Below are 27,486 nucleotides of genomic sequence, written 5' to 3'. Positions count from 1 at the left end.
ATTAAATTTTAAAAATACATAGCAAAAGTAATGACCTAGAAGCTCAGGGCTATTCAAAAAGAAGAAACGGATTTCAAACATTTATTGTTTCCAAACTACAAAATATAGAAACACAATTCCCCCTTTCCTGGAAAGAGGAAAGTTAAAATTTTTATTTATTCAATGTGAGCACAATGAGTTACAAGACAAATATCAAAACGATGGCTCATTTCCTGCCACATACGAAGCATCTTGTCTCTCGTTATCGAATTCACAGCTTCAGCAATTCGATGTTGTAGACTTTCAAGAGTGACAGCAACAGGAGGGATAAAAACGCGGTCCTTTACGTAACGCCACTGATAAAAGTCACGAGGTGCGAATCCGGAGACATGGAAGACCACCTGCGATGAAGTTCATATCCCGCTCCTCCTCTTCCATTCTAACGTCCCAGACCACACGCCTTGTAACTTTTGACTGGGGGGTTACGTAAAAGACCGCGTTTTTATCCCCCAAATGCCTGACACTCTAGAAAGTGTGCGACATCGCAATGTTGTAGCTGCGAATTCGATAACGAGAGACCAACTGGTTTGTGTATTGCAAGAAATGAGACGCAGTTTTTATGTTTGTCTTGCAACACGTGGCGCTCAAACTGAGTGCATCAAAATTGAACTTTTCTCTTTTCAGGAACGCTGGAATTGTGTTTCTACTTTTTGTAATTTGGAAGTAATAAATGTTTGAAATCTGTTCCTTCTTTTGAATAGCCCTGTATAAAATTGAACTATCATTAACGATAAAAGGGATAAATGAACGCTTGCAACAAACATTAACCTGTGTTATGAGGAATATACGCGGTAAAAAAAATTGTGGAGACACATCCACCACTCTTCCATTCAGTGTAACAGTAACTGTCGCTGTCGTGAAATGTCCGTAAATTATTTGGTAACACCGATAGCTGTGGGATAATATCTAGCAACACGATATAATGTATAGGGTAAATACAAACTTCAGCGCCAAAATTTCGGAGCTAGTTCGGTATAACGGACCCGAAGTTTCTTCTGATTCTTTACAGAGTGAAAGTGTTACTACCAGTTATGGTAGTCCCTTACAACGAAATATTCAGGAAATACTGTTTAGTTTTCTCCGCTCGTTCAAGGCTTACTCATTAATTTCTACGTAGTATTTCACCGCCCTTTCAACGCCAATTTATTGCACATTCGCTGAATTGTCATTTTTGTTGTAGATGTCCTGTAGGGGTAACTGTGTGCGTACAACTCACCTGTTCTCATCTCCTCCCTTCTTCATTGACGGTAAAGAAATAACATGCCTAGTTTCTCTTACGTTACTCTGTGTAAGATGATATTTTCAAACCATCCAGCAGACAAACGACATTGAATATTTCATTAATTATTTATTTCATTAACAAATCAGAGTAACCCACCACCTTGAAATGTAAGGTGGGTCGGATGTTTCTAAATCCTACAGCAAACACTTCTCATTATTACAGTCTTATTGGTATACAGTTGTTAGCGCTATTTTAAATAATATAAGGAACAAAATATACAAAATTTCTCTGAGGTTACAGCGATGTGAGTGCTTAACAATTGTTTAAATGGTCCTATATAATTTGTTCCTGCCTAGTTGATGAGAATATAATTTATTTAATGCAAATGTCAAAGAAAAATAAAAAAGAAATAGGCAATACAATGAGTGTGGTGAAAACAATTTGCAAGATGTAGAGGGAAGTGGTATTCTGTATCTGGATGTGTAATATGGCCTATGTAGAATGTTGGTTGGTAATGGCCTATTTCTATTCATTTCAGGTGAGAAGGTCTCGGTAGAATTCTCACGTGAAACGTTTTGTGCTTATGTATGTTTACTGTGTTTCTGTGTACTGGTACATTACTGAGACACTCAGGACACTACATGATATTCAGCAGCTGTTTGTTTGTCCTGTTGTTGGTTGTTGCGGTATATTCTATGTGGTACCTTACACACATGCACCTGGTATTAGACGGATTAAATACTGACTGAGCATCTGATACGTGGAATAAATGAATTTCAGCTTTACACGAGAAATACACTTACGTTTGAAAATTTTTTAGCAGAAATAGAAAGTAGTTGAACCCAGTGTTCATTAAATAACTTAATACATTACATTTTTAGTTTTATTCACACTTTTCACATAAATTCATTGTAGCTTTCAACAGAGAAGACAATACGCTTCTGCCTACACACAATAAGACGAACAATACATTAATGTCTCGGAATAAAAGTTCTTCGAGCGTTCTCCTCCCAAGCGACGTTATGTTATTACTAGAGTCTTAGTATGTGGTGTCGGTGTTTGTTTGTTTTATGATTGTTACTGCCTGTTGACTTGTTTGTGACTGCGTTGTGGCATGCAGTGTCATGCGACGTTTGTTCGGGTCCCTTACGTGTTGATACCTTCTGAGTCATGCTCACTTAGTGTGTTGGATCCTCCCTCGGTTTCGGAATCTGTGGCCGTGTTTGTGTCCTCCCATGAGGTATGTTGTGTTTTTTGTGCTTGACTACGCCTCCTTCCATATGGAATTTATGGAACTGTATTCTTCAAGCAGTGTGTTCGATACAATATCGGCTACGCTGTTTACTTTGTTCCAATCATCGGGATTATGTATTATTTCGGCGATATCACTGTCGTTCTCTATAGGTCTCACTTGTGCCAGCGTGTTGCACACCAGTGTGACAAGTTCTGGTGTCCCAGTTTATCCACAAACGCATACTTCATCGTTAGTTAGTCCCACGCGGTTTAAGTGTACCGCATACGGCTCGTGGCCTGTCAGGAAATGGACCAGCCCCGGCTTGGATCGAGATGTTTCAGTTGTAATCTTTCGTGTATATCAGGAAAGAAAGAGAGTACTCGGCGACCCTTGTCGGATACGTCCCACTCTCTCTGTCATGTTTGAATCCGCCATTGTTTCATTTGTGTTCTCTTCATAATGTTGATTCCTGTAATCTCGGTGACTTTATCGAGCCTGTCCCCCTTAAAGCAGTAAAGTGCAGCTCTATAAATTATTGTTATGAATTTTGAACAGTGGAACGTCGTTGAAGACGTCCCTTTTAGAACTACGTTACATTATATGTATGTCACCAGTCTTGTTACTGACTGATGTGGCTCGCCACGGTTTCCTCGCTGTACCAGTCTCTTCATCTCAGAGTAGCACTTCCAACCAACGTTTTCAGTTACTGGTTGGATACATTACAATCTCTGTTTTCTTCACCAGTTTTCATCCTCCACAGCCCGCTAAATTGCATCGGAAGTTATTCCTTGATTTCTTAACACGGGTCCTATCATCTTGCCCCTTCATCTTGTCAACGTTTTTAACATGTTCCTCTCCTCGCCGATTCTGCGGCAGATATTAGCATGATTCACTTAAAACAATGAATTCCAAAGCAATACTTCTGCAGTTAACACAACTATGAAAAGAGATTAAATATCCTTTAGTGAAGACTTCGTTACAATTCATTTGGGCGACAGCTTTGAGTCACACTCCAGACATATACAGTACTCTTTTATTTTTAACGGCGGTGCGTTAGAAATCGTTTTTCTGCTCTGAGATCGATGTGCTGTGATTTGCCCACCTACGCAAAAGTAAGGCTCTGGCACGGGTGGAAGGTACAGGCGTACAGAGACCAACTTATGAGTGAACCAACAAACGTCAATCACGGAGATAAAGAGGACGCCATGCATCAGGGCCATGACTATATTACCCGACTATTATGCAGCCCAGAGATAATACTTGCGACGCCATCTTGAGACGGGAATGACGAGAAATGGTGGGGAGGGACTGAAGTAGGGGTGAGATGGGGTGGGATGGGATGCTGCTAATTATTCACGTGCTTGTTGTCGTGGGGAGGTAGCTAGGACAACCCAGCGCGCTCCCCCTGCAGGGAAGGGGTTCGTCCGGGGGTTGGGAAGGGGTGGGGGGGAATATGAAGCACATCGCAAACCTGCCTGAGTCACCCCCTCAGCTCGCGGATTTCAGCAGCTTGCTCGCCGCATTAATAGCGCTTGGGGGGATGACATAAGGATTCCACGAGGGGCTGTAATATGATGGCTTTATTAGCATTTCGTCAGTATATTAGGGCGCCGGTAGCGGGGCCTCGCTGCACCCTGGGATTATGATTGGGCGCTCGCCGGCCGAACGCGACAACTGAGGCGGAAAGCGAAAACGAAAGCGTTCGGTCAGCAGGGCACATCTGGAGCCCAGGAGGAAGCATTGTGTTTTCACGAACGCCGATGAAGCTGTACGTGATTACTTTCAAGGAGCTGGAATAGGCAGCGCGTTTCAAGCGGTTTGGAAAGCAGTATTTATTTTGCGTGTTTATTTCTTTTGTTTTTCCGTTATGTTTCAGATTACGTGGACATACAAACATCGGAGCAACAGAAACATGATGGAGAGACGGCAGAGGGGGGACTACTATTGCTAAAATCAAGCATGAAAAATATTAAATAAAAAAAAGTCTGTGACAAGAAGTTTATTAGACACCCTTACCAGGAGAAGATACATGTGTGTGGAATGTTCGTCAACATTGTTCAATAAAAACACCGAAAGTTCGTTTTGTTTAAGGCAAAGCAGAAGCAGATATTGAGAAAAGTAGTGCTGAGGAAAAAATCTAAGCTCAGAGAAAGACGGAAATATAATGACCAGATATGGAGGTGTAGGAGTTACCAGAAGATGAAGAGATTATCAGAGTGTAGCAAGAGATGGATGGCGATACCAGACCAGAGAAACATTAATGAATGGAAACCTTAAAAATAACTTTTGGTTATGCCAAGTGTTAAGCTATTAAAGTAGGGATAATTTCAAAATCCTAAGCAGCAGAAGTTACAAAAGGTAGCGAAATGATGTCCTTCCAGCGCAGTGCTTTGCAAGCTAGACACATTTCTGAGGTAGTTACAACAATTTTAAACACCCCGGTCTACAGTGAGAGGCGTTGGCGGTGGTATAAGTGCTTTGTATTTTGCTAAGAAAAGACAGATTGTAAAACAAGTAGTTACTGCTTTTGTCGAGCAGAGTGCGGAATCCGAAAACCTACAGTTGAGACGAGGTTCCTTAAAATATCCACCATTCTTTACGTTGTCTTCTTTATATTGATTCGTTTGGTCGAAATTAACATTCGCAAAGAATCATCCTTCTTTCTCTGTACATCTGTTCTCAAAGAATAAACAAGATTCCTGTGTTGCGACATTACACACAATAAATTCAGGCAGATATTTCAGAAAATTATATATCACAGTGAGCCCTTAGAGTTAAGGGCTGATCTGAAAGGAATGTAGTTTATCGATTGAGAGATTTCGTTGAAAAGCAAAATTTACTTACGATATCTATCAAATCCTCCCCCCAATGAACCATAGACCTTGCCGTTGGTGGGGAGGCTTGCGTGCCTCAGCGATACAGATGGCCGTACCGTAGGTGCAACCACAACGCAGGGGTACCTGTTGAGAGGCCAGACAAACGTGTGGTTCCTGAAGAGGGGCAGTAGCCTTTTCAGTAGTTGCAGGGGCAACAGTCTGGATGATTGACTGATCTGGCCTTGCAACATTAACCAAAACAGCCTTGCTGTGCTGGTACTGCGAACGGCTGAAAGCAAGGGGAAACTACGGCCGTAATTTTTCCCGAGGACATGCAGCTTTACTGTATGATTAAATGATGATGGCATCCTCTTGGGTAAAATATACCGAAGGTAAAATAGTCCCCCATTCGGATCTCCGGGCGGGGACTACTCAGGAGGATGTCGTTATCAGGAGAAAGAAAACTGGCGTTCTACGGATCGGAGCGTGGAATGTCAGATCCCTTAATCGGGCAGGTAGGTTAGAAAATTTAAAAAGGGAAATGGATAGGTTGAAGTTAGATATAGTGGGAATTAGTGAAGTTCGGTGGCAGGAGGAACAGGACTTCTGGTCAGGTGACTGCAGGGTTATAAACACAAGATCAAATAGGGGTAATGCAGGAGTAGGTTTAATAATGAATAGGAAAATAGGAATGCGGGTAAGCTACTACCAACATCATAGTGAACGCATTGTTGTGGCCAAGATAGATACGAAGCCCACACCTACTACAGTAGTACAAGTTTATATGCCAACTAGCTCTGCAGGTGATGAAGAAATTGAAGAAATGTACGATGAAATAAAAGAAATTATTCAGATAGTGAAGGGAGACGAAAATTTAATAGTCATGGGTGACTGGAATTCGAGTGTAGGAAAAGGGAGAGAAGGAAACATAGTAGGTGAGTATGGATTGGGGCTAAGAAATGAAAGAGGAAGCCGCCTAGTAGAATTTATCACAGAGCACAACTTAATCATAGCTAACACTTGGTTTAAGAATCATGAAAGAAGGTTGCATACGTGGAAGAACCCTGGAGATACTAAAAGGTATCAGATAGATTATATAATGGTAAGACAGAGATTTAGGAACCAGGTTTTAAGTTGAAAGATATTTCCAGGGGCAGATGTGGACTCTGACCACAATCTATTGGTTATGACCTGTAGATTAAAACTGAAGAAACTGCAAAAATGTGGGAAATTAAGGAGATGGGACCTGGATAAACTGAAAGAACTAGAGGTTGTACAGAGTTTCAGGGAGAGCATAAGGGAACAATTGACAGGAATAGGGGAAAGAAATACAGTAGAAGAAGAATGGGTAGCTCTGAGGGATGAAGTAGTGAAGGCAGCAGAGAATAAAGTAGGTACAAAGACGAGGGCTGCTAGAAATCCTTGGGTAACAGAAGAAATATTGGATTTAATTGATGAAAGGAGAAAATATAAAAATTCAGTAAATGAAGCAGGCAAAAAGGAATACAAACGTCTCAAAAATGAGATCGACAGGAAGTGCAAAATGGCTAAACAGGGATGGCTAGAGGACAAATGTAAGGATATAGAAGCTTATCTCACTAGGGGTAAGATAGATACTGCCTACAGGAAAATTAAAGAGATCTTTGGAGAGAAGAGAACCATGTGTATGAATATCAAGAGCTCAGATGGCAGCCCAGTTCTAAGCAAAGAAGGGAAGGCAGAAAGGTGGAAGGAGTATATAGAAGGTTTATACAAGGGCGATGTACTTGAGGACAATATTATGGAAATGGAAGAAGATGTAGATGAAGACGAAATGGGAGATACGATACTGCGTGAAGAGTTTGACAGATCACTGAAAGACCTGAGTCGAAACAAGGCCCCCGGAGTAGACAACATTCCATTAGAACTACTGACGGCCTTGGGAGAACCAGTCCTGACAAAACTCTACCAGCTGGTGAGCAAGATGTATGAGACAGGCGAAATACCCTCAGACTTCAAGAAGAATATAATAATTCCAATCCCAAAAAAGCAGGTGCTGACAGATGTGAAAATTACCGAACTATCAGTTTAATAAGCCACGGCTGCAAAATACTAACGCGAATTCTTTACAGACGAATGGAAAAACTGGTAGATGCAGACCTCGGGGAGGATCAGTTTGGATTCCGTCGAAATGTTGGAACACGTGAGGCAATACTGACCTTACGACTTATCTTAGAAGAAAGATTAAGAAAAGGCAAACCTACGTTTCTAGCATTTGTAGACTTAGAGAAAGCTTTTGACAATGTTGACTGGCATACTCTTTTTTAAATTCTAAAGGTGGCAGGGGTAAAATACAGGGAGCGAAAGGCTATTTACAATTTGTACAGAAACCAGATGGCAGTTATTAAAGTCGAAGGGCATGAAAGGGAAGCAGTGGTTGGGAAAGGAGTGAGACAGGGTTGTAGCCTCTCCCCGATGTTATTCAATCTGTATATTGAGCAAGCAGTAAAGGAAACAAAGGAAAAATTTGGAGGAGGTATTAAAATTCATGGAGAAGAAGTAAACACTTTGAGGTTCGCCGATGACATTGTAATTCTGTCAGAGACGGCAAAGGATTTGGAAGAGCAGTTGAACGTAATGGACAGTGTCTTGAAAAGAGGATATAAGATGAACATCAACAAAAGCAAAACTAGGATAATGGAATGTAGTCAAATTAAATCGGGTGATGCTGAGGGAATTAGATTAGGAAATGAGACACTTAAAGTAGTAAAGGAGTTTTGCTATTTAGGAAGTAAAATAACTGATGATGGTCGAAGTAGGGAGGATATAAAATGTAGACTGGCAATGGCAAGGAAAGCGTTTCTGAAGAAGAGAAATTTGTTAACATCGAATATAGATTTATGTATCAGGAAGTCGTTTCTGAAAGTGTTTGTTTGGAGTGTAGCCATGTATGGAAGTGAAACATGGACGATAAATAGTTTGGACAAGAAGAGAATAGAAGCTTTTGAAATGTGGTGCTACAGAAGAATGCTGAAGATTAGATGGGTAGATCACATAACTAATGAGGAGGTATTGAATAGGATTGGAGAGAAGAGAAGTTTGTGGCACAACTTGACTAGAAGAAGAGATCGGTTGGTAGGACATGTTTTGAGGCATCAAGGGATCACAAATTTAGCATTGGAGGGCAGCGTGGAGGGTAAAAATCGTAGAGGGAGACCGAGAGATGAGTACACTAAGCAGATTCAGAAGGATGTGGGTTGCAGTAGGTACTGGGAGATGAAGCAGCTTGCACAGGATAGAGTAGCATGGAGAGCTGCATCAAACCAGTCTCAGGACTGAAGACAACAACAACAACATCTATCAAATGCTATTATTTTATAAGTTCTCGTGCGTACATTGACTTCTGTCTCAACAAATAACAGCCATCAAAAGACTGGAGCTTTGATGAACATAATCCTCAGTATATTTTACCAGCAGTGCCAGATAATATGTTTCTTCAGCCACAAATAAAATAATTTGTTAATCGTGGAATGGTCCTTGAGCCGAGTCCCCAGCCATTTCCATCCACGACTTTTGTGAATTTTGTAGAAGATTCCGCCTTCACTAGTTGCTGCACAACATTATATGCCAGAAGATTACGAAAACACATGTGTCAGTTACGCTCTTCCCGAAGCGATGCGGTACATTTAATTTTATTTTTGCAGCTGTAAAAAAAAGCCTTGCTTATGACAGTTATACATTACTAACGCTCTTGAAAACTGAGAACAGGAACGGTAATGCAACCATCTACAAAATGATGCCGACTTGTCAGGCGTTATCTGAAAGCTGAAAAAATATGATTATAAACGAAACATATCGCTAAAATTTGTCACTCATTGTTTCGATTGATAATAACTGAAGTGTATTGTTTACTCGCTTCATTTCCTTTTACACCTTTGCACGTGTGCAGTCTCAAACAAAATTATAACAGAATGCTAGAATAGAAAATTATAACAAGATATTATAACAGAATTAAAAGGAAGGTCAGCGTTGGCCGTAATATTGATGTTTTATTGATAGCAGAATCGATTTTCGATCACATGGTGATAATCTTCAGTGCTGTACAAGTTAAACTCAGACACTCATATCAAGTTATCAATAACCAAAACTGAGAAGCGATCTCAGTTTTGGTTATTGATAACTTGATACCAGTGTCTGAGTTTGATTTTTACAGCACTGAAGATGATCACTATGTTATCAAAAATCGATTCTGCTATCAATAAAACATCAATATTACGGCCAACGCTGACCTTCCTTTTAATTTAACATATATGGTCGTTGCGCACACTGCACTACATGGAGTCGCCAATTAATATTATAACAGAATGATAGAAAAAAGAGTGAGTAAGTAATTTTATCTTCTTGAGAAATACATTCTCTTTCACAAATGATGATTCACTTATATATATTCAGAATACTGATGAAAATCGTGAGGACAGAACCCCAACAAAGTTACATAAAACAACAGCGAGCCCATTCATAGTGTTTGATGACAAACACGGAGAGCTAGCTACTCACAAGGAGTACAAGTTATGAAGATGAGGAAAAAAGACTACGTGGTAGTAGAACGCAACCATCAGACAAGAACTGGTGTTTACGGTATTAAAAAAAAAGAGATTAAGAAGGACAAAAGTAAATTGAGAGACATGTCACAAGACTGAAAGAAAATAGTTACCCAAAATAATAATGAAATACCGATCGATAGAGAAAATGTTTTTACGTTGGCCACGAAAGACGTAGATGAACCAGAACTTCAGTTATCTTGTGTAACAGAGGCATATAACAAGAAAACGCAAGCAACTGGCAGTATTCGTATATCTAAAATAAGAAGAAGAAAATAAGTAATTTTTCGTAACCAACAAACTTTATTTGCTTCTTAATTTTTCCAGTGCTTTTGTCAATTACAATCTGAGTGTGCTTTTAATATCAGTATTTATATGCAGAACTTCAGGTCCCTTGGGACAGAAATCACAACGTTGTCCTTCAGCACACTAAGTATCGCTGAGAAACCAAATGAGAATTACGTCATACCGCTGATGACATCGGTAAACGGCCTCTCGTATGCCACTTAAAACGCTTTAATGCATATGTTATGCACAAAACGAACTTGCTAAACACCTTCACTTAGTTGTTATGGCTGCAACCTTTTCGACAAAAAACGTGGTATACCATATCTGGTATTTGGACATATTGACGGCTCCATCTACAGTAAGCCTCCCGAAAACAGATGTAGTATATTTCGGTATTAGTGTTGAGTTGCTCTGGAAATTCTCTTGAGAGACTTGTTACTCTTCCTGCCTGCTTAAAAATTAAATCTACGTTACGGTATCTGCAGCCAGAGCAATTCCTGGAATTCTACGATTGTAAATTTGAATGTTGATAAAATTTATGAATAATGACAATTATATTGACTTAGTTTCAGTGATCAGATGACCAATGGAACACGAAGCATATTTTAAGAGTTTGTCATCCCCTTTGGTCTGTCATTGGCGTTTATGTTGTGCTGTCTCTGTTCAGTTTGTTCGTAAATATTAAATGTTACCTTCACTAACTTTTGTTTGTGGTTTTCTAGCTGAACACATTGCACTAAATAAATAATCAAGTTACAAAGACAGATCTTATTAGCTTGCCGATGTACACGATGATTCTATCGTAATGTTATACATTCCCAGGTATGAGGAGAAGACTACATCTACATCAGATGGATACTCTTCAAGTCACTTTTAAGTGCCTGGCAGAGGATTCATCGTACTACATTCACAATTCTCTATTATTTCGATCTCCTATAGCCCGCGGAAGTAACGAACACCTATATCCTTCCGTACGAGCTCAGATTTCCCTTATTTTATCATGGTGGTCGTTTCTCCCTTCGTAGGTCAGTATCAGCAAAATATTCTCACATTCGGAGGAGACAGTTGGTGATTGGAATTTCGTGAGAAGATTCCGCCGCGCCTAAAATCGCCTTTCTTTTAGTGATGTCCTCCCGAATTTCTGTATCATCTCAGTGCACCTATCAATGTATGAATCAGAATTAAGGGACTGTGGTCTCCGTATTTTGGGAGGAGGTAATACGGACCAGAACAATAAGAAAGTCTAATAAACACGGTCTGTAAAATGCATATCATAAGAGTTATGAAAAGACTTTTTTCAATACGAGAGGTGAACAGGCGTTCATAACTCTTAAGACCTGAACTTTAGAGCCCATATTTACTGGTCGTTTCTTCATGTTTTGGCCCATACTACCTCCACTTAAAATATGGAAAGCATAGAGATTGTAGTAGAACAGGTCTACTCCGAGATATATTAGAACTATTTTCTCTTATAACTTTCGTCACGGTCGCTTCCGAACCCGGATTCGTTATCTCGAATTGATACATTTACAAAATATTTGTTTTACAATACGAAAGATCAACAGGCGTTCATAACTCTTAAGACCTGAACTTTAGAGCCCATATTTACTGGACGTTTCTTCTTGTTTTGGTCCATACTACCTCCATGTAAAATATGGAAAGCAAAGAGATTGTGGTAGAACAGGTCTACTCCGAGATATATTAGAACTATTTTCTCTTATAACTTTCTTCACGGTCGCTTCCGAACCCGGATTCTTTATCTCAAATTGATACATTTACAAAATATTTGTTTTACAATACGAAAGATGAACAGGCGTTCATAACTCTTAAGACCTGAACTTTAGAGCCCATATTTACTGGTCGTTTCTTCATGTTTTGGCCCATACTACCTCCACTTAAAATATGGAAAGCATAGAGATTGTAGTAGAACAGGTCTACTCCGAGATATATTAGAACTATTTTCTCTTATAACTTTCGTCACGGTCGCTTCCGAACCCGGATTCGTTATCTCAAATTGATACATTTACAAAATATTTGTTTTACAATACGAAAGATCAACAGGCGTTCATAACTCTTAAGACCTGAACTTTAGAGCCCATATTTACTGGACGTTTCTTCTTGTTTTGGTCCATACTACCTCCATGTAAAATATGGAAAGCAAAGAGATTGTGGTAGAACAGGTCTACTCCGAGATATATTAGAACTATTTTCTCTTATAACTTTCGTCACGGTCGCTTCCGAACCCGGATCCGTTATCTCAAATTGATACATTTACATTTCTCCATCATTTCTGAAAGTTTGTGACATCATTACGGAATCACTCTGTATATTCAAACATGTTTAGTTACCTAATTAGCATTCTTAAAGTCAGAGGCATCGTCTGCGACGTGAACCAACGTACAAGGGGGTTCCAAAAAGTTTGGACGATTTTAAATTTGAATAAATCGCGCTAAAAACAAGACACAGCGAAGTTGGTGCCGTCTATTAGTAGTGCGGAGTGTCATCCAGTACACAGGTCAGTATACAGGTCAGTAATCATGTCGTACTGGTCGAAGCAACATCAGTGCCTTTACAGTATAGTGCTGTTTTCTCTAAGGCGAATCTGTCGTGCATGTGCAAGGACTCTTTTGTAAGCATTTCAAGATTCACCCAGATATCTAATTCCTGCTCGTCGTACAATGTTGAATTAGGTAAGAAACATCGGTCCCACTGGAAGTACTTCGATCTGAAATTCAATTGGCCCTCACAAACATGTCCGACCTCCCGAGAACGTCGAACGTGTGCATAAGAGTTGAAAGCCAATCTCTCGTCATTCATTACGAAAACTTTGTTTCAGCAAGAGGCATGACATGCCACTCATCAAACAAGAACTTGGAAGTTCTCCGCGAAGCATTTGGTAAGCACATGATTTCAATATGCGCTTATGTCGAATGGCCGCCTTGCTCGCCTGATTTAACCGTGCCAGACTTTTACCTACGGAGTTGTTTGAAGGCGAAAGTGTACTCACACCGGCCAAGAAGCTTGTAACAGTTAACAGATCGAATTCATGATCAGATTCCCAGAATTCCTACCAGGAATTACGAAAGATGTGTTCAAAAACTGGGTGAAAGGCCTTGAGTACTGTGTAGCTGCGAATGGTCGTCGTTTTTCGATGTAGTATTTCATAAGTAAACCTGAATAAGTGCTGTACCTTGTGTGAAATGATTAACTTTGTTTCGGGATTTGTTTGCGTGTTACTCAAATTTCAAAACGTCAAAACATTGTGAAACACCCTGCACGTACACTGCTTAGCCACAACATTATGACTACCGACCTACTAACGATATAAGCCCATCCATTCGATAGCTGCGTCACATGGCGAAGAATGACGTAAGGTGCGTGTAGTATCAGTGAGCGTGCTGTTCGTGTGTAGAATGGGGAAGCCGAGTATGACCGAGGGCACACTGTGGTGACCCGGGTGCTCGGCACGAGCATTTCGGAAACTGGGCGTCTTGTCGGTGTTCGAGGAGTGTTGTGGTTAGTGTCTTCAACTCGTGGCGAAACCAAGGTGAAATCACGTCCGGACGTTGTGGGGTTTGACTGGACTGACATCAGACTTTTATGCTGGGCAGAATAAACGTGTGTCTGAAAACAGAGTGCACCGAATATTTCTAACGATGGACCCCGGTAGCCGGCGACCCAAGCGTGTGCCAAGGTTAACATCACGACGTGGGCGACTACGGCTGAAAGCGGCATGTGACCCTCGGCTCGGGGAATTGGGGCAGTATCAAAGCGTTGCATGGTCGGATGAATCCGGGTACCATCTTCCCCATGCCGATGGGTGGGCGCGAATGAATCATCTTCCAGGACAACAGTTCCTTAACACCAGTACTGCGGGGCGGAGACAAACTGGCGGAGTCCCCATTACGCTCTCGGTAAAATTCACTTGGGCATCCAGGGGTTCAGTGGAGCTCGTGCAAGGCACCCTGACCGCCAAGAAGTATGGCACACTGGTTGAAGACCACGTACATCCCTTCATGACGATCATGTTCTCCGACAGCGGTGGCATTTTTCAAGAAGATACTGCACCATGTCACAAGACCAGGAGTGTGATGGAGTGATTCGAGGAACACGGTGGTGAGTTCCAGTTGATGTGCTGGCCCCCAACTCCCCACATCTGAACCCAATCGAACACATCTGGAATGTGACTGAACGTGTCGTCAGAGCCCATCGTCCGCCTCCCCGGAATTTACGGGAATTAGGTGACTTTTGCGAGCAAATGTGGTGCCAACTCCGTCCAGCGACCTACCAAGGCCTCATTGCTTCCATGTCGCGACGCGTCGCCGCTGTTATCCCTGCCAAAGGTGGACGTACCGGCTATTAGATAGGTGGTATAATGTTGTGGGTGTCGAATGTACCGACGTTGTGTTACGCAATCCCTTATATTTTCAGCAGGGATGATCAAAAATCTTGTGCCATGTCTCAAAGCAGGAAATGGACTGTTAGAAAGCATGAAATAAACTTGGCACTGCAGTATGGGTGACACTAAATCATCTGCGGCAACAAATACTGTTTTCGGGGAGCCCAAATCAAACAACACAGATGTCCGGGCAGGTAGTGCTAGGTGTTATTGCTGGGCTGGTACTCACCGTGCGGAACCCAGCTGTGGCTGCAGGAGCTGCAGTATCTGACGTTGCTCTTCCCGGGGCTGAAGCAGTCGCAACGGCAGCCGGGCACGGTGCAGCGGATGGCCTGCAAATAAAAGCTCTTTCAGGCGCTGGACCAGCAGTCGCCAGTAGGAAGACTTCGTAGTTTTACTCGCTACTTGACTTGTCCTTGCTTACTGGGAAAGACAGCACACAATAGGACCAAAAAGAAATGGCTCTGAGCACTATGGGACTTAACATCTATGGTCGTCAGTCCCCTAGAACTTAGAACTACTTAAACCTAACTAACCTAAGGACAGCACACAACACCCAGCCATCACGAGGCAGAGAAAATCCCTGACCCCGCCGGGAATCGAACCCGGGAACCAGGGCGTGGGAAGCGAGAACGCTACCGCACGACCACGAAATGTGGGCCACAATAGGACATTGGGGGGGGGGGGGGGGGAGCAACGTGTGTGTGTGTGTGTGTGTGTGTGTGTGTGTGTGTCTTTGGTCACGTGATGGGGAAGAAGGGAGAGCAATAGAGGGGAAGAGGCAACGTTTGATTTTTTGGAAGTTCATTTATACCACTGAATGAAACAACTGTCAGTAGAAAGGTGAATCATGAGTCCAGTTAAGGTGGGGATCTCTTGCGTGATGGTCAGTTCGTCTTTAGGAAAGATGCAAGCAGCACAGAAGCAGTTGTTGGAATTGATAATGGAAGCAAAGCTTAAGAAAAATAAAGGGATCTTCACAGAATTTGTCGACCTAGAAAAAGCGTACGACGGTGCAAAGTAGAGCACGATGTTCTAAATTCTCAGGAATATAGGTGAAATCTGTAGCGAAAGGCGGGTAACATAAGAACCACGACGGAGCAATAAGAATGGGAGGCAAAGAACGAAGTGCTTCGATTAAAAAATATTCAGTCATTCCCTCAAGCTCTAGAACGTGTACATCGAAGATGCAAGCACCGGGGTTCAAAAGTGAGATTGAAATCAGGGTGAAAGGACATAAATGGTATGATTCGTTGATGATTTTTCTATCCTCAGTGAAACAGAGAAGAGTTATAGGGAATTACAGAACTTAGTGGACGGAACCAACAATCTGTTCAGTAACAAATACAGACTGAGAGCAAAACGAAGAATCACGAAAGGAATGATGAACAGCAGAAGTGAGAAAAACGACGAAATTAATATCAAAATGGACTAAGTGAAGAATTCTGTTAGCTTGAAAGCAAAGCAACACACAACGGACGAGGCAAGGAGAACCTGAAAAGCAGAGTACGGCAGGCCGTACGGTATTCCTCGCCGAAAGAAGAGTACGGAGAGGTTGGCGTAGGAGAGAGAATCGTGGCGGGCTGCATCAGGCTAGTCAGAGAACTGGCGATTCAGTATTTTACTTCCAGAGTTCCATGAGATGATGACGGAGTCACCACTGTTATTTACAAGTTAAAGTTTCGCAAAAGCGAAAACACTTGCTCAAATGGAGACATTTAACTTTAACGTAGAAATGATAAACTGGAGAGACGAATTGGGACACGTGATAACAATAAATGGAATCAGAATTCCCAAGACACTGGTATACTAAAAGCCACAAATAAAAAGAAAGGCATGAGTACCAGACAACTGAATCCCAAATTTTCAAAGTGGAACAAATCGTTAATCGATTAATCCCGATGATAACGGTAATGAAGATGATGACAATGACGAAGATGAGACAGTAAAACGTGACGCATTTATTCAAAAACCTGGTTTATAGAGAATCATTTCCCGTGTATCCACCATTTCCCGTACATTCACCATCAGTGCAGTTAGGTTTCTGTACGGGTATCTCATTAACTACACTCTTTAAGCAGCCCGGGGAAAAAAAACCTGGAAGTTTCAGATCTGAATAGTTTGGTGGCCGAGAATGTGCCTACATTCACACATTCACCTTTTCCCAAATATGGCATTAGGATTGTTCCTGTTGATTGAAAGAGTAACATTTAAATGAAAATGCCAGCGACGATTAAATAGTGGTGTTGATTCGTTTTCTTTGTACGAAAGGCAGTGGTAAATTAATCAAGGTTACTGAGGAAATATTGTGAGAAACAGCAACAAAATGGGTTACAACTTTTGAAAGTAGTCTTTCTAAAGCTCATCATGAAGTTCTAAATGAGGCATCATCTGTCAAGATCAGATGCAGAAAGAGCATGCACAAGTTCAAAAAGGTGGAATGTAGTTTTCAAGTTTCTAGAAAAAAAAATCGCTTAGGTGGTCAGTGCCACGACAACGATGATGACGTCTAAAAGACCTTTCAAAAGTCGTTTCTCAAGTCAGGGATTCAAGCTTTTACGAGATTAGATTTCAGTAATTGCTTATGGTAAGTAGCTTAACAATAATTAACAGAATAATAGTAAATGTGGAAACTGTGTTGAAAAGTAGATTAAGGTATGATAAAACCGTTCTAAAATGCATTTATGTTGTACAACAATGTATTACGTCAAGATCGGTTAAATACTTGTATATAAAAAATACTCCAATTATCGGTGTGCCGAGTAGCTGCCATCTTCATGCGTGTCAAAATCCAGTAGAAGACTTCGCTCAGACATATAAGAAGAAACGTTAGGTACCATGAATATCATGAAGTCAGCAAAGATACTTCATTAATTGTACATCATATGGTAACACACACACACATATATTTCATTTTTGCCCTTATGGACAGTGTTTGAACTCAAATATCTCATGATGACACAATTTTCACTTCTTTCGTTTCTTCCTTTTCTCTTCCCAAAATCTCTTCATAATTTGACTATGCTCTTGTTTCCTTTCTTCCGTCCATAAAGATCCCGTCTTCCTCTTCTCATTTACCATAAATTTTGTGTTTATAATTTTAATCCTGAATTCCTTTCAGTCTTTTGTCATTTATTTGTTGTCCCCCAGCTGCCTTACGTCTTCCTCTATTTCATGATACCAATTTGTTTTAAGGCTTGAATGTTTTACTACATCAAAGATTCTCTTTGTAATCTGGTGTTGTCCATTCGCTGTAAGCGACCGTAGAAATTTAGTCTGCTTTTTCTGATCATGTCTGTGAGTCTGGCAATGTGTTGGTATAACTCATTGGTAGGTCTTTTCATCCGTAGGCCATCTTTATGTATTGGTCCGAATATTTTCCCGAGAATTTTGCGTTTTATTTAATCTGTCTCTGTAATGCCTGATGCTCCAATTGTGGTCGTTTCTGACGCATATAGTGCTTCCGGTAATACAACTGTTTTTAGTGTCTAATTTTGACCTGTCTTGATGCGATTTTTTATTATAATGTGACTACGTGAGTTTGTATGCTTTCTGGAGTCTTTCTGTTCGTTCTATGTTGGATGCCTTGTTTGGTCCTCCTATTTGTATATATTCCCCTAAATATTTAAATTTTTCGACTCTTTTTGCGGATGCATACATCGTTTTCATGATGTGTACATTGTTGGTTTGTCGTTCCATGTATTGAGTCTTCTCATACGGTATCTGTAAACTTGTTTTGGCTGTTATTTCTTGTAGGTGTTGCAGTGGTTCCTTTGCCTCCTACGTGTTGTTACTAGGTATGGATATGTCATCTGCAGACATTTTATGATTGTTCTTGTTTAACTTGTTCTTCCTAGCTGTGTTAGTTTAAATTGTTCTTCCCATTGTTTGACAAACTTAATCTTCGAGATGGTGTCTGTGAGCGTCTGTTGCATAATTGCCCTGGTTTTTCTGTCGATGCCATATTGTTCCAGTATGCCAAAGAGCGTTTGTCGGTCTATGGAGTCGTATTCTTTTTTAAAGTCAACAACGGTAACTACAGTGTTTCATGTCTGCCTGACTTTCAAAAGTGTTCTCAAGTTCCAGATCTGTTCTATGCCTGATCTCCCTCTTCTGAAGCCTGCCTGGTATTCCCCTTTTTGCGGGTCTGCTTGTGGTTCTAGTCTGTTTAATAATACCTTCGAGAGAATTTTGTATGTGACTATCCGACAACAAAGGAAGTAGGTTACAGTACGCTTGTTCGCCCAATGCTTGAATACTGCTCAGCAGTGTGGGATCCGTACCAGGTAGGGTTGATAGAAGAGATAGAGAAGATCCAACGGAAAGCAGCGCGCTTCGTTACAGGATCATTTAGTAATTGCGAAAGCGTTACGGAGATGATAGATAAACTCCAGTGGAAGACTCTGCAGGAGAGACGCTCAGTAGCTCGGTACGGGCTTTTGTTAAAGTTTCGAGAACGTACCTTCACCGAAGAGTCAAGCAATATATTGCTCCCTCCTACGTATATCTCGCGAAGAGACCATGAGGATAAAATCAGAGAGATTAGAGCCCACACAGAAGCATACCGACAATCCTTCTTTCCACGTACAATACGAGACTGGAATAGAAGGGAGAACCGATAGAGGTACTCAGGGTACCCTCCGCCACACACCGTCAGGTGGCTTGCGGAGTATGGATGTAGATGTAGATGTAGTACTAGAGAAATACCTCTGTAAGTACTTGGATCTGACTTATCACACTTTTTATGTAGAGAATTGATCAAAACACATTTCCATTCCTCTGGCAACTACGCTGTGACCCAAATTTCTGAGATAATCTTACAAATTTGCTTAGTGATGTTTTCATCTCTTCATTAGATATTTGCAGTTTTGTAGCTGGAGTCAGCCCAAACAAATAAAACAGATAGTGCTTATCACATCTTTCGTGCCAAGCCCAGTGTCGATTTGTTTCCCATTAGAAACAAAATGATTTTCAAAGCGGAATTTTACATCCCCATTCGTTGGAGTGGTTCCAAATTAGTCGAGTACGATACTTTTTTAGCGTTGTGCATTAACAGGAACAGTAAAACAGCAGTCCAGCACCGACTGAGTAGCGCTGCATGCCAGATGGTAGCAGTCAGTGCAAGCCTGCGCGGTGGTGTTGGCGTACTGATTACTCCCGGAGTTCTGCCGTCGCTATTAATACATATCGATAAAACAAACGTCGCACTACACTAACCTGGACCATCTCTATGGAATGGGCAAGTAAAATGTCGCTTTAAGAATCATTTTGTTTGTAGCGGGAAGCAAACCTACGCTTTCGTCGACGCTGGAGGTTGCTTGAATGACGTGAAGACGGATGGCTTTTGACACTGTACCACACAAGCGGCTCGTAGTGAAATTGCTTGTTCATGGAATATCGTCTCAGTTATATGACTGGATTTCAGGCGTTCCCCCAGGTAGTGTTATAGGCCCTTTGCTCTTCCTTATCTATATAAACGATTTAGGAGACAATCTGAACAGCCGTCTTCGGTTGTTTGCAGATGACGCTGTCGTTTATCGACTAATAAAGTCATCAGAAGATCAAAACAACCTGCAAAACGATTTAGAAAAAAATATCTGAATGGTGCGTCACTTGACCCTAAATAACGAGTGCTAAAAGGAACTCGTTAAACTTCTGTTACACGAAAAACCAGCCTAATCTAAATGGCGTAAATTCAACTAAATATCTGGGTATTACAATTACGAACAACTTAAATTGGAAAGAACACATAGAAAATATTGTGTGGAAGGCTAGCCAAAGGCTGCATTTTATTGGCAGGACACTTACAAAATGCAATAGACCTACTAAGGAGGCTGCCTACTCTACACTTGTCCATCCTCTTTTAGAAGACTACTACACGGTGTGGGATCCTTACCAGATAGGACTGACGGAGTTCAAAGGAAGGCAGCACGTTTTGTACTATCGCGAAATATGGGAGAGAGTGTCACAGAAATGTTACAGGATTTGGGCTGGAAATCATTAAGAGAAAGGCGTTTTTCGTTGCGACGGAGTCTTCTCACGAATTTCCAATCACCAACTTCCTCCTCCGAATGCGAAAATATTTTGTTGGCACCGACCTACATAGATAGGAAGGAACGATCACCACGATAAAATAAGGGAAATCAGAGCTCGTACGGAAAGATGTTAATTTTTTCCAGCCACTCGGGATTAGCCAAGTGGTCTTAGCCGCTGCAGTCATGGACTGTGCGGCTGGTCCCGGTGGAGGTTCGAGTCCTCCCTCGGGCATGGGTATGTGTGTTGGTCCTTAGGATAATTTAGGTTAAGAAGTGTGTACGATTAGGGGCTGATGACCTTAGCAGTTAAGTCCCGTAACAATTCAGACACATTTTTTACATTCTTTCCGCGCTCTGTACGAGATTGAAATAATAGAGAATTGTGAAGGTGGTTCGATGAACCCTCTGCCAGGCCCCTGAATGTGATTGGCAGAGTATCCATGACGATGCAGATGTAGATTTGTTTGGATTGAGTCCAGCAACTCGTTGCAAAATGGCAACTCAACACATCTGCTCAAACACCAGGGAAAATGCGCTTTACGACTGTTAGGACCGCCGGCCGCTGGTGGCCGAGCGGTCCTAGGCGCTTCAGTCTGGAACCACGAGACCGCTACGGTCGCAGGTTCGAATCCTGCCTCGGGCATGGATGTGTGTGATGTCCTTAGATCAGTTAGGTTTAAGTAGTTATAAGTCCTAGGGGACTGATGACCTCTGATGTTAAGTCCTATAGTGCTGAGAGCCATTTGTTAAGTCCCATAGTGATCAGAGCCATTTGAACTGTTAGGACAAAAACACGCACGAGCCATTTGAACTGTTAGGACAAACATACACACAAGCACACACACACACACACACACACACACACACACACACTGACGTAATAAAGTGATAAATAATTATACAAATATTTACAAAGATCGCCTATTCCCAGTAATACGAACTGTCATACGCCCAGTATATCCCGTCTGTCCCACACACTTCTTTCATCTGCGGGCCCACAGTGCTGGGATCACAGCCGGTGTTGTTGATGGTGTCCCGAGGCGACAGTCAGCCAGCAACCTTAAAGGGAGAAAAAAACTGGACTGGCAGAGGCGCGGCTAAACAGTCAGAGCGCCGGGGCGGTTTTTGGGTTCGTGACTTGGCAGGCAATAAGGCGTGAGACGTATGACGCCGCGTAGCACGACTGCTAAGCACCTCTAGTTAAAGCCGCGCTCCTCTAAAACAATAAGAGGGCGGCCGACGCCATTTGTTTGTGTGTGTGTGAATCGGTTTGTGTTGTGGGCGGGCGTGGTCCGCGGGCGCGCGAGGCAATTAGAAGCATTAGTGCCGCCATTGTTCGCGGCCGCTCTATTACCTATGCTAATGCCGGCGCGGCGTCTGCGGGCAGTCTCCGGACAGAGCCGGCCAGTTCGTGTTGCTGTGTGTGCAGGCAGCGGGCGCCACCGCGAGGACGCGACGCGCGCCGTGCCGTAAATCGCCTCATCCCGACTGCTCCCATTACTCGCCGCTGCCTACTCCTGCCGAAGCGGACAACCATTTATCATAAATAATGCCGGCTTCGGACAGGTCACGCAAACGCATTATTATTCTAATAAAGCTATTGTGACCAATTGTGCGTGACAGTGGATTTTTGATAGCCCCTAATTAATATTTATTTCGCAATCAACGGGCCCGCATTTCGTTCTGTCATCTCTCTCACGCTCTTCATAAATCTGTTCTCCTACAAGACTGCGCGCCGACTGTTGGTGTGTTTGTCATCAGGAACGAGAAGAGACGTTTCTAGTGCGTACATTTGAAGTGGTGGAAGGTAGTACCTCTGCTAGTACCGATATCGCCACGTTAAGTAGCGAGCGAGGTGGTGCAGTGGTTAGCACACTGGACTCGCATTCGGGAGGACGACGGTTCAATCCCGCGTCCGGCCATGCTGGTTTAGGTTTTCCGTGATAACCTAAATCGCTCCAGGCAAATGCCGGGATGGTTCCTTTCAAAGGGCACGGCCGACTTCCTTTCCCGCCCTTCCCTGTTCCGATGAGACCGATGACCTCGCTGTTTCGTCTCTTCCCACAAACAACCCTACCCAACCAACCACGTTAAGTAACTTCAGCAAGTACTGCTGCCGGACGGAGTGGCCGAGTGGTTCTAGGCGCTACAGTATGGAACCGCGAGACCGCTAAGGTCTCAGGTTCGAATCCTGCCTCGGGCTTGGATGTGTGTGATGTCCTTAGGTTAGTTAGGTTTAAGTAGTTCTGAGTTCTAGGGGACTGATGACCTCAGATGTTAAGTCCCATAGTGCTCAGAGCCATTTGAACTAAGTACTGCTGGAGGTGTATCAGTACTGTCTGAAATAAACGGTTTAAATCACTCCGTGTGCGATATACTTTATTAAGGAAATTGTTGAATACAGCATTACGTATGCGTTCTTCACAACATTCAGATCAGAACGACACATTAAAAAACCCTGGGTCTGGACGAATCGCTCCCTATAGAAGTATCACTAGGCGAAACTACTCAGATGTGACATTACTACTATTTTAAAATTAGTTATTTACTATTGTTAAAACAACGAAAGCTCATAAAGTAGCCGAGTAGTTGGCGTGAGGTACGTTTTCAAATAAACAGTCCCGTGAAGAGACGTAAACTTAACGTCGAGGTTTTCGTTGACTGATATGTTTTTGGTTCTCATAAAGGCAGAACTCAACAGCACCATACATCGAACTGAATCGGTTCACTTTTTTTTAGATGCCTTCAACTACAGAAAATACTGTATTCAATGACTTTGAATAGTTTCTCCGTACTCGTGTTTTCAAAGGCAATAAATTTTGTGGAAGTCGACCGAAATCGTTTGCTGTTCCAGGACGTGTCGGCGGTGTGCTGAGTGTAACTGAACTGTATTGGCACCTAAAATAGAGATATCATTAGGCGTATAGAGCACTGGCACGCATTCGATTCTTCAAAAACGTACTATCTGATCAGAAGTACCTGTATGGCTACACCTACTGGAAGACGTTAATATGCAGTGTGTCCACTCTTCCTCTTTCACAAGACTGGAAATCGGGTACGCATTCAATCAGGCGTCTCAGTGTCTGTGATATAATAGCAGCCCATTCTTTCTCAAGATCATAAACAAGAGAGGGTAATAATGTTAGACGCGGCATCTGGAGCCAAGTAGACGTTCTAACTCCTCCAGAGGATGTTCCATTGCAGTCGGGTAGGGATTCTGGGCAAGTCACTGCATTTCAGAAATTTTACCGTCCACAGGCCATTGTCCAAAATGCTGCTTTGTGACAAATTGCATTGCCACTCTGATACAAATAATCAGCGTCTCCGAACCATTCACCTACAGCAGGCAGCACACAGAGCTGCAAAAAGCTACCGTACCCTTCAGTAATTAGTGTTTTATTACGCGCATTGAGGTGAACACACCCTAACAACAAAAGCACCTTCTCCACTTTTCACTGTTGGCACTACACATTATGGCAGCTTATCCAGGCATTCGACAAACCCAAACCGTTGAATCGGATTGCCACAACACACAGCGTGATTCATCATCCTAAACCACTCGTTTCCAGTCATCCACTGTTGAGTGGTGGTCTTCCTTACATCACCTTCTGCGTCGCTTAGCACTGACTATAGAAATGTGTGATTTATGAGGATCTGATGGACCACTTCATCCCAATCTCTTTAACTACATACGCACAGTCATTGTGATAGTTGGATTGCTGGTACCACTTTGGTAGTCACGAGTCCTTCGCGAGTGGATAGCCTTTAATCTTGGGATGGCAATCGGTGCTAGAACCGTGCGTCAAAACATACTGGACGTTATTCAAGAATGCGAGCTCCCTAGTCAAAAGTATCTAGGCTGGATCTTCACTGTCTCAGGGACAGCGTTTTCAAGCGAGTAAACGGACGCACTGAACGACCGAAACTGTTTGGCCCGCAGGGAGAGGGTCTATTCTGGGTTACATCGCCGTCGATTTGAATGCGGTGGCAACAGGAACTCATTTCTACCAGGAATGTATGGAGACAAACGCCCAGTATAGGCTTCTGCAGTCGATGACAACTGGTGTCTCTTTGCCCTCTCATGATATTTGTCCAGCCAGCGTATTTCAGCAGCACTTCAGCGAGCTGAACCGAGTGCGACAAGTACAACGGAAACTCTGAATCTAGGCGGCTGAATGAGGATCTGAGTCCCTTGCCAACCTCACCAGGAAGTCTAGCGGAATGATCAGGCCCAGAGAGCGAGGTGGCGTACCCACCCCGTAGGCACTCCTGAGTCTCGGACCCGGGCAGGTACCCCGGGGACTGGGAACGTTGCCGGCCGCAGGTCGGTGGCGTCTGCCGCTCTGTGGGGAGAGAAGTGCAGAGTCAGCGACTGACAGCAGATCCTCATTACGATAGCAGCCCAGACCGAGCCGGGTCGGCCGCAATGGACGCCGCATTGTGCCGGGCGCCACTCCGGCAGCAGCTGCTGCCGCGCGCACCGCAAAAAATAGTGGACACCTCTAGGCTGGCGGGCGGGGCTTCGCGACGCCCTGACTCTAGACCTCGCGGATGGTCGCCTTCTGACGCAGTACAACAGTACACGCGACAGGGAGCATTAGAGTAGTCATTTTTCAGATAGTATGGCATACTGCAACTGTGCAAGCAACATTCTCTTCAGCACTTCATGTCTCTTACAAGGGTAGACGAGGGCAAATTCTAAGTCACTTACCATATGATCTACCGAAGTTTCAACAGACCATCAACTGGTTCGGTTACAGATTACTCAGGGAAATGCTGGTGATATAGCGTGCAGGTTACCTGCAAGCTAGAATACGGTGCAGCATCTGTATACTGCTATGTATCGCCCCCCCCCCCTCCCCCCCGTACAGTGATTTCATTGCACGTTCGACAACAGAGCAAAAAGAAATGCATAATGTTAGTAGGCATGGACTGCAATTTGGCGATACGGCAACAGATGCCACGCCACCTTTGAGTTTCTCAATTCGGGAGGAGACGAAAGCAGGCCACATATGTAGTAATAAAACGAGACACCTGTTAAAATTAACATCATTTCCAAATCGCGATCCCTGCTTCATTGAAAAAGATGTACCCCATTTGTCAGTAGAATAGATGAATAGCGTCTCCGAGGAACACTTACGCTTAGAAGGTTACAAGAATCACACATCATTTTCATCTTAGATTAGCTCTTAATTGAATGCAGTCATATGGGCATTGCCTGAAACTAGAAAGAAACTGAAAAGTGGATTACGTAGTAGCAATCTATTGATAGTCATATTAGATTTCACACTGATATGCTCTGATTCGTCGCTCTGTCGAAGTATTCAGATTTTTAACAAAATACCTCATTTCTTGTTTTGTACATAGTTTTCAGTTAGTTACTGTATGGAACTAAAGTTGTCTACGGTGTAAAAGGAAAGTGATTTTATAAATTTGTTTTAAAAGCTATAGGTCAAGCTTGTGAAAACAATGGAAATATTTGAAATGTTCACCACAACACCAAGTTTAATTAATCACAATCGGGCCTTCGAAGGACCGCCCTTACCAACCCAAAAACTGTCAATAAGTCAATAATATCCTTGTTCTCAATAAATTATTTTTAAGTTTCACTCATTTCGCAGCTCCAATTCCAGCTCCATATCTAGAGAGGAAATATCACTCATCTTATCGACTATGAAAATTGTGGATTTGACTTTGCAGAGGTAGCTATCGATAATTTTTAAACATCACTACTTCTCACCCCATACGCACTGCAGGGGTGTTAGTCGTGTCTTATCTTTACGGTATGTATTCTACCTAGTAAGATATTTGTTTATGAGAACAAAAATTGCTGAATCACGCGAACAGTGAAGCTCGAACGATGGGATAAACACTAGGAAGATTCTCCCTTCCTTCCTCTCTCTCTCTCTCTCTCTCTCTCTCTCTCTCTCTCTGTCTCTCTCTCTCTCTCTCTCTCTCTCTCTCTCTCTCTCTCTCTCTTTTCTCTTTCTCTCTCTCTCTCTCTCTCTCTCTCTCTCTCTCTCCTCTCTCTCTCTCTCTCTCTGTGTGTGTGTGTGTGTGTGTGTGTGTGAGAGAGAGGAGAGAGAGAGAGAGGAGAGAGAGAGAGAGAGAGAGAGAGAAAGAGAGAGAGAGAGAGAGAGAGAGGGGAGAGAGAGAGAGAGAGAGAGATAGCGTAAAAGAGAGACAGAGAGGGAGGGAGGGGCGCGGTTGGGGGATAGAACGGGCAATGAGACACAGGGTGGAGTCAGAGAGAAGAGGGGTGAGAGATTGGAGGGGGGGGGGGACAGGGAGAGTTGTAACTGTTTTCTTCTTTGATAAATCGTTAGTATTCGGCGGAATATTGAAATTTCATTGCTGATAGAAACCGTGAGCTGTGTCAGATCTTTCAGTTTAGAATTTGATGCTCTCACCATGTGAGCTAACCAAATACCCAGAAAAACCTAACAAGCCAATTGAAAGCTCCGCAGGAAGTCTACTGCATATCTTGCTGATTAGTACCCCAGTGAGTTGTCACGCTCTGACTCTGTACAGGTGAGCACAAGTACGGCTAACACACGGCCGCCGAGACAGTTTCCCCGTGCCAGTAGCAACCTCCGGGCCCTTGCAACAGCAGCTGCGTAGCGTTGCCGCACCAGGTTCAAGGTCCTGCCTGTTACAGTGGACGCAGTTTCCCACGGGTCGTGGGCCCCTGCCAGAGCGAACGTGAACGTCCGTCATGCAGCTCGATCAAGGCCGGCGCGCTGTACCTGCAGAGCGCCGCAGGTACGAGGTGTAAACCAGTAATAAATACCTCGCAGTAAGGAACCACTTAGGGCACAAGACGTCGGGAATGAGAAAGGGCTACGCATCTCTCTTTAACACGCGATCTAGTGT

General features: G+C 42.8%; 1 protein-coding gene across 3 annotated transcripts in view; it reads right to left on the bottom strand.

Annotated features, from left to right (window-relative positions):
* The window catches only part of LOC126281862 (uncharacterized), a 292,903-nt gene that overhangs the window by 164,992 nt on the left and 100,425 nt on the right, over positions 1–27,486 (bottom strand). For all 3 annotated transcript variants that reach the window (XM_049981127.1, XM_049981126.1, XM_049981128.1), the window contains one exon: positions 14,808–14,910. In XM_049981127.1, coding sequence (XP_049837084.1) covers positions 14,808–14,910 — 103 coding nt within the window. The remainder of the gene's footprint in view (positions 1–14,807; positions 14,911–27,486) is intronic.

This window comes from Schistocerca gregaria, chromosome 7 (genome assembly GCF_023897955.1).
Source record: "Schistocerca gregaria isolate iqSchGreg1 chromosome 7, iqSchGreg1.2, whole genome shotgun sequence".
NCBI lineage: Eukaryota > Metazoa > Arthropoda > Insecta > Orthoptera > Acrididae > Schistocerca > Schistocerca gregaria.
Note: the sequence above shows the minus strand (reverse complement) of the source record. Positions and strands in the feature narration are given on the sequence as shown.